The sequence below is a fragment of the Epinephelus moara genome, chromosome 3, assembly GCF_006386435.1.
Source record: "Epinephelus moara isolate mb chromosome 3, YSFRI_EMoa_1.0, whole genome shotgun sequence".
Taxonomy (NCBI): domain Eukaryota; kingdom Metazoa; phylum Chordata; class Actinopteri; order Perciformes; family Serranidae; genus Epinephelus; species Epinephelus moara.
In genome coordinates, this window is record NC_065508.1 from 2334047 (window position 1) to 2345093 (window position 11047).

The 11047-nt window shown below is 37.5% G+C and overlaps 2 protein-coding genes across 5 annotated transcripts in view; one reads left to right on the plus strand and one right to left on the minus strand.

Annotated features, from left to right (window-relative positions):
• The window catches only part of LOC126387966 (unconventional myosin-Ic-like), a 16935-nt gene extending 15750 nt beyond the window's left edge, over positions 1-1185 (plus strand). For all 3 annotated transcript variants that reach the window (XM_050040789.1, XM_050040788.1, XM_050040790.1), the window contains exons 29-32: positions 232-302; positions 383-480; positions 583-682; positions 795-1185. In XM_050040789.1, coding sequence (XP_049896746.1) covers positions 232-302; positions 383-480; positions 583-682; positions 795-821 — 296 coding nt within the window. In that variant the 3' untranslated portion in view covers positions 822-1185. The remainder of the gene's footprint in view (positions 1-231; positions 303-382; positions 481-582; positions 683-794) is intronic.
• Positions 1186-1325: 140 nt separating this feature from the next.
• LOC126387967 (uncharacterized) lies at positions 1326-4231 on the minus strand. Of its 2 annotated transcripts, XM_050040792.1 has the most exons (5): positions 3694-4231; positions 2543-2701; positions 2329-2430; positions 1857-2048; positions 1326-1739 (listed from the first exon to the last, which is right to left on the minus strand). In XM_050040792.1, the coding sequence occupies exons 2-5, from the start codon at positions 2699-2701 to the stop codon at positions 1557-1559; spliced, it is 636 nt and encodes a 211-aa protein (XP_049896749.1). In that variant the 5' UTR covers positions 3694-4231; the 3' UTR covers positions 1326-1556. The 2 variants fall into 2 exon arrangements, with proteins under 2 accessions (XP_049896749.1, XP_049896748.1); XM_050040791.1 differs by having other exon boundaries at positions 2543-4231.
• Between the last annotated feature and the right edge of the window lie 6816 nt (positions 4232-11047).

Here is an 11047-nt window from a genome sequence, read left to right on the forward strand (position 1 = left end):
GGCTAACATGCTAACTATTATTTTTATGTCACTAGTCACTTGAAACAAATTTAGGACGATAGGAGACAGGTTGAAATAAACCGAAATTTCCCTTTAACTGAGAGGAGGACCATTTGTAATGAAACCAAATCTGGAGATGGGGACAAAAGAACGTGGCTAAAATGTTACTGATTTCATTGCACTTGTGTTCTTTGGTTCAAGAGGTCCAAGCAAAGTTTTCTCTTTAAACAGGCATCTCTGTGAGCTCTCTCAGCGATGGGATGTTTGTTCTGCACATGCCCAATGAGGACAATAAGCAGAAGGTACAGTCCGACACAACAGTCACGAGTGTTTACTAGTGCGCAACATGCAACCACTCTAAATCCAGCTGTGTGTCTCTCAGGGTGACGCTGTGCTGCACTGCAACCATGTGATTGAGCTGGTGACAAAACTAGCCATGATGGCCAGCAAGGTCAACTACGTCAACATCAGCCCGGGCAGGTAGGGCCTCTCTGACTGCTTCTCTGTGGTGGTCTTTGCCAACCCAACAGTTCTGATGTTTCTATACTGTCTCCTGTTTGTCACCTCCTGTGTGGCGTGCAGTATCAGGTTTGCTGTGGCTCGAGGCAAGGAGGGAATCATTGATTTCGTCCGGGGCTCTGAGCTGAAGGTGGCAAAAGGCAAGCGAGGACATCTGCTAGTGGTGAGTCAGTGGCTGTTCTGATGTCATGTGTGCAGCCTGCAGGGAGGAAAGGGTTTTTTTCATAAAAATATTCCGGCCTGCTGACTGTTTTCAATCTGATTTCACTCTGCAGACTGCCCCTCGGATCAACACCACATGAAGAAACAAAAAACACAGCAACCAGACAAACAGTAATCCTTTTAGCTAACTGGAGGATTGCCACTCAGAAGTTAAGTGTTTGTAGCCGACAGGATGATAACACAAGCACACACAACAGAAGGAAGATCCCTTATAATTCATAAGCATCTTCATTATAACAAGAATGTCTTCAATGTTACAATAATGACTGAACCTTTTTTTAAAGATAAGAAAATCATAACATGAAGTCGCCACCGTTTCAAATGCTTCATCTCTTTATTGTCATACATAAATATATTTCTGCTCTGTCAAATATAAAACATAAAAATGTAAAACACTGTATCTCTATATTGTAAGAGACATAAAATAAACCACTTTAAAATAAATAGCATGTCAATAAATATGTCAATAAATAGTAAATATAACTCTGGAAAGTCCAATAGACTGAGGGTTGGGGGAAAAACAGGATGTTGGGAAGTGCTTTTCTGTTCGGGCAGCTTATTACTAACTTACAGTTAGAGGTGAGACAGAAAGTCTGGGAAATACCCAAGAAAGCCCTTAAATATACTGTAAAACACTGAGTAAAAAATGCAACTAGCTAAAGTGACAGCTCCGTATAAAGTGGTGACAACACCTCTAAAACACTGATGACAACTATTATTCCAATTAGGTGCTGATCATCACTTCAGCCTTTTCTTCCTTTTGCCTGTTTGTGTTGTTGTCAGGGTGCCGGCGTTCTGCTTTCAGCGTTGAGTCATCAGTGTGTTTTTGAAGCCAGGAGGAGGAAGTCTCTTGCCAGCTTGGTGAGGTAAAGGTCTAGATCCCTCAGAATGATGTAACCCTCCACACGGCTGTCCCATACTGTTTTGGATCTGGTTTGTGGGTTTACGGGTGCCGTAGGAGAGGTTGGCTTCGTCCAAGAGCTCCTCATGGAACTCATCTAGAGTAGAAAGCAAAAGTACTTTTCATCAGACCTCAGTGTCACTTCCTCTAAAGTATGTGTATGCTACAACGGGGGATACAATGGGAGCGGATTTTAGTAAGACTGTGGTTGTACCTGACTGCTGACTTGGCTCATCAGGTCCCTCAGGTCCAGCTGAATGTGCCTGATGCTCTGAGGTAAAGTGGTGCCGACCGCCCGCGCCACCATCTGCTCTTTCTCCTCCTTCTCCAGCTGTTTTCTCTTCCACTCCAGCATATTCCAATAGGCTTGCATGTCCCAGAAAGCAGCATGCAGTCGTTCCCAGTCCTGAGTGCACAACGAGAGACAGCCACATGGTTACATAATCAAAATGTTGCACAACCCCCCTCTCTTTGTTTGAAGTTCTAAAAAGGGGAATTCCGCTCAAATTTTTACAAGTTTTTCATTCTGCAAGAGCAGACTCTCTGACAGTGTCATGAGGTTTCATTTTTTTTTCACCACATAAGGTAAAAAAATTCTAAAAACAGTGCAAGAAATTCTCAGAAAACTTTGAGACTGTGTTTTGCAGAAAAGCAACCAAGCTGTTAGGAAACAATAAGATACAAACCGTCAGCCTGAGCCAGCTGTAGAAATCTGTAGAAAGCAACGGCAGGTCCTTTAACTGCCGACTTCTGTCCTCAAAGTGCTTGTTCCCCAACTGCTGCTCCTTCTATCAAAGTAAAGAGTTGTTGTTGTTAGGGAAAGCTAACACTGGTTGTGTACAGAGCTCACAGTGATAAGCTGGCCAGTCAGGGGAGCAGGGAGTAGTTCTCAGCACTCACATATTTCCTCTGCAGCTGCTGGACACGGGTTCTGGTGGACCTCGTGAGACGAAAGGAGTTGTTGTATTTGTTCCTCTGGAGGAGTGGAGATGGAGAGGACGACTCCACACAGTTCAGCACACAGCAGAGGAGGACGAGAGCCTGCCACCAAAGAGTCATCTGACACAGACGTGACCAGAGATGTGGGTTATAAATCATCTTTTGCTTACAGTTTATTATCTTTTATGACTGGAATTCAAGCGCCATCACATCACATAACTGTAAAGACATGACCTTTAGTGTCACTTCCAGCGCAAACTACTGCACAGCATTCCGGTCAAGTACGTGGATTCTTTTATGGGAACTTAAATGTCAATCTCCATGCTTAGTGTCCGTACAGAAGTCTGTTAATATTTCTGAAAGACAATCCACCCACACATCCTGTAACTTCCACCACACAGCATATTCATACATGCTTTTTCCTCAAGTCATCCAGGGACACTACAGATGGTCTGGTTGAATAGGAAACAAAAGGGTCTTGATTCCCCAAATGTTTTCAGCGTGGAAGGAAGCATTTTCTCAGAGTCTCAGAGATCCCAATCAGCCGACTACACATTAAAGACTTTGCTAACACATCACTTCTAATCTAAGCAACTTTTCCTTCTTTATTTTGGTCTCTATATGCACTTACATCATGAGTAGCTTACATCAACACAGTTTTCTTGATGAGTCAACATCTTTCTCACTCACATGAAACCATGAGCATTGTCAAGTTGTCTCTCCAGATAACTGACAACAAAAGCTTCCTCACTTCTACACAAACGGCGGAAAAGTTATTGGAACTGAACCCAGTATGGATACTAGATGTTATTCCATGTACATGAACACTGCAGCTGCCCGACAGGCCTTTTTTACTTGAAGTTTGACACTGACAAGAAATAAAAATCCAAGAAATAGAAATAAAATGTCACCAACAAATGATTGCATTTATATTGACTGCCATAGCTACACTGTGCATCTGTCGCTATCACTGCTGTGTCTTAAATATGCTCACATATAGTAAATTAATCCAAACACTGAAATAATATCAAAATAAATATATATGTGAATAGACAAATACCCAAACCATCAAGGCAATGTTAGACGCATTGTATTTTTTAAGATGGGCTTACCTTGGAGGAGTAGTGAGCGAGAGCAAGATACCTTCATGCTTTAGTGAGGCGCATGTACTGTTTATATATTTGTCAGGTTCTTGCTTTCAGTTTCTGGCAGATCTGGAGTTTTTTTTTCTTCTTTCTTTCCTCTCTCTCTCTCTCTCTCTCTCTCTCTCTCTCTTTCAGCATCTTGTGGTAACCAGCATGATTCAGGGAGAAATGAAGTAGGCTGAGTGGAGGAAGTGAACTAAAAAAATGAATGTACTTGTAACACGTGGGGAATGAGTGTTTTCAGGAGCGCTGATTAAGTGTCTAGGTAGCCGTGGGCTATGATACTCATTTGAAGTAATATTTTATATAATAAACAGTTTCCACGTACTGTATGCCCTCATGACTCTAAGTACACAGTGTGGTTGTGTATCCAGAATGAATCACCCTTTTACCAGGATCATTAAAGTTAAATGTCAAAGGTGCACTGCTTTAATTACCTGCCAAGACAACGTTGCAGCAGCTGGTGCTGTTCTCACCTTGCGAGTTGTTACCTTCTCCTACCTCTTTTTTTCTCACCGCTGCTTTTATTGTTTGAAAGGCATGACTGCTCACTGGGTTTGCTCAGCTTGTTAGTCTTGACAGATTTTGCACCGACTGTGAACTAGCTGCCTCAAAGAATCGTCTTGTCACATAATCAAATAAAGACTTGACACTGGACATCAACTTACATACTACCCAGAAATCATATATAGTTTTTTTCTATAGTTTATAGAATAAGAATATATATATATATATATTTATAGACTGCTACTGATTGTCTTACCCTCCAAAAAATCAGAATCAGAATCAGAATCGGAAATACTTTATTGATCCCCGAGGGGAAATTATTTAAAAAATAATTAAAAAAATGAAAACTATTAAAAAAAAATTAAAAATTAAAAGTATTTAAAAAAAATTATTTTAAAAATGAAAACTATGGGGCGTCGGTGGCTTGGTGGTGGAGCAGGGGCCCGGGTTCAACTCCAGCCTGTGGCCATTTCCTGCATGTCTCTCCCCCTTTCACACTTGTCTGTCCTGTCGATTAAAGGCTAAAATGCCCCAAAAAATATCTTTTAAAAAAATTAAAACTATTAAAAAAATTATTTTAAAAATGAAAACTATTTAAAAAAATTAAAAATTAAAAGTATTTAAAAAAAATTTAAAAATGAAAAGTATTTAAAAATTATTTTAAAAATTAAAACTATTTGAAAAAAATTATTTTAAAAATGAAAACTATTTAAAAAATTATTTTAAAAATGAAAACCATGATGGAGATGAGTTTGCCTTTTTGTGGGCTTTTATATCAAATGGCACAGTTTTTAACTGAATGTGAGTTCTTCTTGGAACACAGGCGCATACAGTATCTCTACTTTACAGATGTGTAGGTGAGGTCAAAATGAAGGTCAAGTTCAAAGATGGGCAAGGTCTAAGCAAGGGGGTCTGAAGTAAAGCAATAGGAAGCCGGCAAGAGGCCAGTGACCCCTCAACTTCAAGCTCCTGACACACATTTGTTTTAAGTTGCATATTGCTGTAATGCAGCTGGAGTGATCCCATAGCAAGATGGTCTCTTAATTTATTCATTACTGTTAAGATTGTTACCCTCTGGTAAAATTACAGCTATGTATATTAATGTGCACTCACACACTGAGTATGCAGTATGCAGCTTCATTCCTGAAGACTTTCATTAAATGTTTCCTTTAACACGAATGTGAAAGTGGCAAGCTGTTAAAAACTACACAATTTTTTTTACAAGGCAGTGAAGTTTAGTGTTGACTGTGCATCTTAAGGGAATATTTCAGGAGTCTCATGATGTAGTTGAGTAATGACTGGCACAGTTTCAGTGAATCTCACAAAACGGAAAAGAAGACACAAAAAAAGGTCCCTGTCATTATGACTGTCGTTATTACCAGTTATTATTGGAAGGAAGTATTTTGTAATAGTTCCTGTATCAGGGTGATGTCTACTCGTCTTGCATCTATTTCATTCATTAACATCCTACTTGCTTTAGCCTTTGTCATCTTAATAGATACTATTATTGGAGCCTCATCCTGATTTTGTATGAATCTTTTTGTTTGTCTTTAATTTTTATTTTTATTTAACCTTTATTTAACCAGGAAGTCTCATTGAGATTGAGACTGTCTTTTACAGAGGAGACCTGGCCAAGGTAGCAGCCAATCAAAACACACTGAAATGCAACAAATATCATACAAAAATCCACAATAAAACAACAACTATTCAAACATAGTCGCCTCTCAAGAAAAACGAGCACATGCCTCTATCACCACATTCTTTGTGACATGCAAGACAGATAGATACGAAAGGGGGGCACAACAGTAAATGACATCCACAGGTCAGAGCACAACAGAGCTGTTGTTGCATGTTTGTCAAAACTTTGTCATTGTCCTGACCCCTGCCAACTTTTATTTCATAATCTGATGTGTTTTCATGCCGTGTTGCTAACTCGTTTAGATCCTGCCTGCCTTCCATGTTGAATTGATTGCTTCTGTGTCGAACTTTTGGGTTCTAATTTGCCCATTGGTGTAGCTGAGGCAGGTATACACACCTATCAGCCAAAAGGCCAATGGAATATATAGGAGAGTATACCCACTTCCTCCTCTGTAACCTACCCATCTACCTGATAATACACCCACCTCATCAACTACCACCGCACCACTGACTCTACCCATCATCCAGTCATTACAGTCATTACCCCTACACGCCATTTACTGTGGATTTGACTGTAGGTTTCCATGTGCCTCCAGTCACATCTCCAGCTTTAATTAGTCTGACCCTGCTTCGTTCTTTCAAAGTATTCTTGGTAGCTTTTAATTGAAAGCGTTATTGAAACTATATGTGTTGTGGTTTTCCTCATGGTTAAGGTGACAGCTCATGCTTCCAGAAAATTGTACAACTACGAGGGGGTTGATATTTCTTTTGAGGTAAATTCCCAACCAGAGATGAACCTAAGGCGTATACAGTGCGTATGGGAAGTCACCCAAGATTCAAAGGACTGGGGGTGTAAACTGTCATCATATTGGAAACTGAACAAGATGCTGTGCTGATTGAAGTTTTTCATTATCAATCAGTGAACTAGAAAGCAATACAGTTGAAACATGAGTGCAGTAACAGTTTGAGTGTGATGATGCATGTTTAGTGTACAAAATACTGCTGCTGATACACATTAACATGCAGCTGTAATAGTAATTACCTTTGATTGCTCTGGTCTTTTACTTCAATCAGTTTCATTCCAGCACTAAGATGACATAGATTTAAGCCATCTATCATTAGAATGTATAGCCCGATTGTCACCTGGGGTCTTGTGCAGACTTGTTTGATTCAACCCTGCCAAGAAGCAAGAAAAAATAAAAGGATAACTAAATAAATCCTTGTGTTTAATGAACACCAAGCACCAAGCTCTACTGAGCCTGTGTCCACACAGAGTAAACGACATGTATTCTCTCTATGGGATTTATTCAATGGAAAAGATGCATTATCGTTCACATGGTCAGAATAAAGACTCTGATAGAAAACAAGTGTGTTAAAGACACTGTATTGAACATTTGGAAGTCTATTTGATGTATATATTTTTATGATCACAATGCTGTCCGTCTACATAATAAAACTAATAAAATCTTTTACAGCAGCAACATTTTATGGAACAACATTTCTGTTCTGATGATTTCTCTTCCTTTAATTATAGACAACAGGGAAATGAGAGGTTAAAATGAGCAGCTTACTCGACGGTAACACTTCCACTTCATTCACTAACACATATCTCACAGTCATTTTTGTTGGTTTACTTTGTTTGAGTGTTAAAAGTATTTTTAGAGTGGTTTGGGTTTTTTTTTTAACAGTTATGACAAAATATGCATCATTCTTTGTGGTGACAAGAAAAGTTACAGCGTGACGAGGACTGACATGTGGGACAAAGATAAAACTTTTTTTGTGAAAATTCCTCTGAGATAAGCCCCATGTCATCATTAGTTTCAAAATATCAAAAAATCTGAACACATTCCTTGAAAATTCCTCCCCACTAGAAACACTAAACAACTGGTGGTTTCAACCCACCTCTTTGTGTTGTGGCAGTTTCACTTTGGCATATCAGTGGACAGCACACAAGTCTAGAGGGTTTCTCTATATTGTGCGTATGTATGCACAGCTGAGGGCAGAGGTTGTCAGTGCTACTGTAAATGTTCAGGGTTCAAAGCTCACTCTGTCTCGTAAAACTACAAGAGCAACTGTCACATATATGTGTAGGGTATTACCTTCTTACGTTAAATCTAATTTAATCAATTAAATCATATTAGGTAATGGTTCAAATGGCTGATAAAGGTGTTCCACAAAGATCAATACGAGGCCCCTTGTTACTTACTCTATGCATGAATAATGTTTATTTTCCAGCATTTAACATGTATTGATTTCACAAGAATGCTGATGTTCCTGTTCTGATCTGTGCTCTCAATGGAAATCTAATCAATACAGATTAAGATATTTGATTAGATAGACGTTGAACACCTAAGTTACACATGATAAAAATTACAATTAGAATCTTATACCATAACGGACAATGGCATAAGGTAGTTGTGATGGGCCCTAGTGCGTGCTAGTTGCTAGTTATGATACACACACACACCAACACACCAGTAAGCATCAGAATGATGTGTGTGTGTGCGTGTGTGTGTATTCTCCTTGTTTTTTCTGTTTTATGTTATTCTGTTTTTACTCTAATGCACCTTACAGATGTAGCTAGCACAATTTTGTTGTATAGGTGTCTGTACAATGACAATAAAGATTTTATCTTATCTTATCTTATCTTGTCTTATGTTATCTTATCTTATGTTATCTTATCTTATCTTATCTTATCTTATCTTATCTTATCTCATCTTATCTTATCTTGTCTTGTCTTATGTTATCTTATCTTATGTTATCTCATATTATCTTATCTTATCTTGTCTTGTCTTGTCTTGTCTTGTCTTGTGTTATCTCATCTCAGCTCATCATATCTAATCTTATCTTATCTTATCTTATATTATATTGTCTTGTCTTATGTTATGTTATCTTATGTTATGTTATCTCATCTTATCTTATCTTATCTTGTCTTGTCTTATATTATCTTATCTTATATTATATTATATTGTCTTGTCTTGTCATATGTTATCTCATCTCATCTTATCTTATCTTGTCTTATATTGTCTTGTCTTATGTTATGTTATGTTATCTTATCTTATCTTATCTTGTCTTGTCTTATGTTATGTTATCTTATCTCATCTTATGTTATCTTATCTAATCTTATATTGTCTTATCTTATGTTATCTCATCTTATCTTGTCTTGTCTTATCTTATCTTATCTTATATTATATTGTCTTGTCTTATCTCATGTTATCTCATCTTATCTTGTCTTGTCTTATGTTATCTTGTCTTGTCTTGTCTTATCTTATATTATATTGTCTTGTCTTATCTCATGTTATCTCATCTTATCTTGTCTTATCTTATGTTATCTCATCTTATCTTATCTTGTCTTATCTTATGTTATCTCATCTTATCTTATCTTGTCTTGTCTTATCTTATATTATATTGTCTTGTCTTATCGTATGTTATCTCATCTTATATATATATATATATCTTATATTCGTGGGCAAATATATCAAACAGCACTGTTTTTAATTGAATGTGAGTTCCTCTTTGAACACATATCTCTACCCACAACCTTGTTGAAGGGCTCACTGTCTCTCTTGTGATGTTGTAAATGTGTTATTAGTTTTCAGGTCTCTGAAATACATAAAGAAACTACTACGTTGTATTTGGGTAACGACATGATGCCGCCACAATCATTCATTAAAAGAACGACATGATGCCGCCACAATCATTCATTAAATCATTCATTAAAAGAACGACATGATGCCGCCACAATCATTCATTAAAAGTCCAAAAAAAGACACTAAAAAAATATACAGTGGGCCATTTGTACACGTCACACATGAGTAAAGATCTTACAGAAACTATAAGATCATAAACCACGGGTCAATGGGTGAGTCATGGTTCAAGCCGACTTCCTCTCAGAAAGAGAAAACGGTGAGTTTTTCTTGAACTGTCATTATATGGTCAGTGAAAAGGGAAGGGGTGCCTAAAGAGAAGGGCTTCCCTCATTTTCAGAACTCCCACCCTCGTATTCCCCTCAAACAGTAATCTTAAATTTCCCTTGTGACACACAATTTACTCTCAGTCTATTTCAGTCTCATTCATTTGTGGTTTCAGGCATCCCCTTTAGTTTTGTTATGTATTTCCTTCCCATTCCCACTTCTTCAATAAACAGCATTAAGACAAAAAGCTTGGTACTGTTATTCAGCTTATGGTAAATAAAGAATGTTTTAATCACACGTTGCATGTCAAAGGCTTTTCTGACAGTGAAAAATATATGCTGTGATAAAGGGGCTAGTAAGCAATCATGTTTATGTTTAAAAGTCAATAAATACCCTTATTAAATGCATGACACGTATAGTGAACATTTAGAAGACACAGCATTTATTGTCTGTATTCCTCGGCTGTGTTTATCCATTCATAGAAGTCAAGTCAGTTAAATTAAAGACAACACATTGAACTGACCACATTGCTTTTATAGACATGATTACAGTGAAAAATAAATAGATGAATGCAGAAAAAAATATGAAAATCATATCAGAGAACACATTCAAAAGCATACAAACAAGGGGCTCCTGGTGATTAATGGTTAAGACCAATACCAAAAAGCCCTTAACTTCTCTGTTTCCTTATGGAAGATCTAAAATGCCCGAATAAAAATCGATTAGAGACAGGGACGATGGTCGCCTGCCAGACACCGCTCTCTTTCTCCTGGCATTTCCTGTCTGACACTCTACTCTCTATTATTGTTTTTTAACATGTAAGGAGCTGGACACATTTTATTGCATTTCCTATATTCAAATTAATGCTCTATCTATGTGCAGATTTCAGAACAAAATGTCACATTCAAAAAGACAAAAATGACCCTGCTCACTTACAACAGCTGTTCTGTAAACACTATAGGCATCCTGTGACTGTATGTACATAGTGATCAGTATTCTGTAATGCTTGTTGTGTATAATGTATATGCTGTCTGTATAGTTCACCTGCCCGAGAACAGCCTATATCTCTGTATAATGCATCAGATTTCAAGTGTTGAAATGTATGGAGCTACATTAGGGTCAAAAGTTTTGTACTTGAAAAAATAAAATTTGAAACTGAAAATTCATGTGTTGATCTTGAATTTTGAAAAATACAACAATGTATTCAAAATAAAAATAAGTGTATGAAACGTTTTTTTCAGGTTAAATATAATTTTGATTCA

What these genes read in the sequence shown, in the direction of transcription:
- LOC126387967 (XM_050040791.1), bottom strand. Translation starts at nt 2,740, where the DNA reads ATGATTTATAACCCACATCTCTGGTCACGTCTGTGTCAGATGACTCTT. An exon ending in AGCAGCTGCAGAGGAAATAT is followed by an intron (nt 2,431 to 2,542) that starts GTGAGTGCTGAG and finishes TTACTTTGATAG; the next exon opens with AAGGAGCAGCAGTTGGGGAA. An exon ending in TGAGCCAAGTCAGCAGTCAG is followed by an intron (nt 1,740 to 1,856) that starts GTACAACCACAG and finishes TTTCTACTCTAG; the next exon opens with ATGAGTTCCATGAGGAGCTC.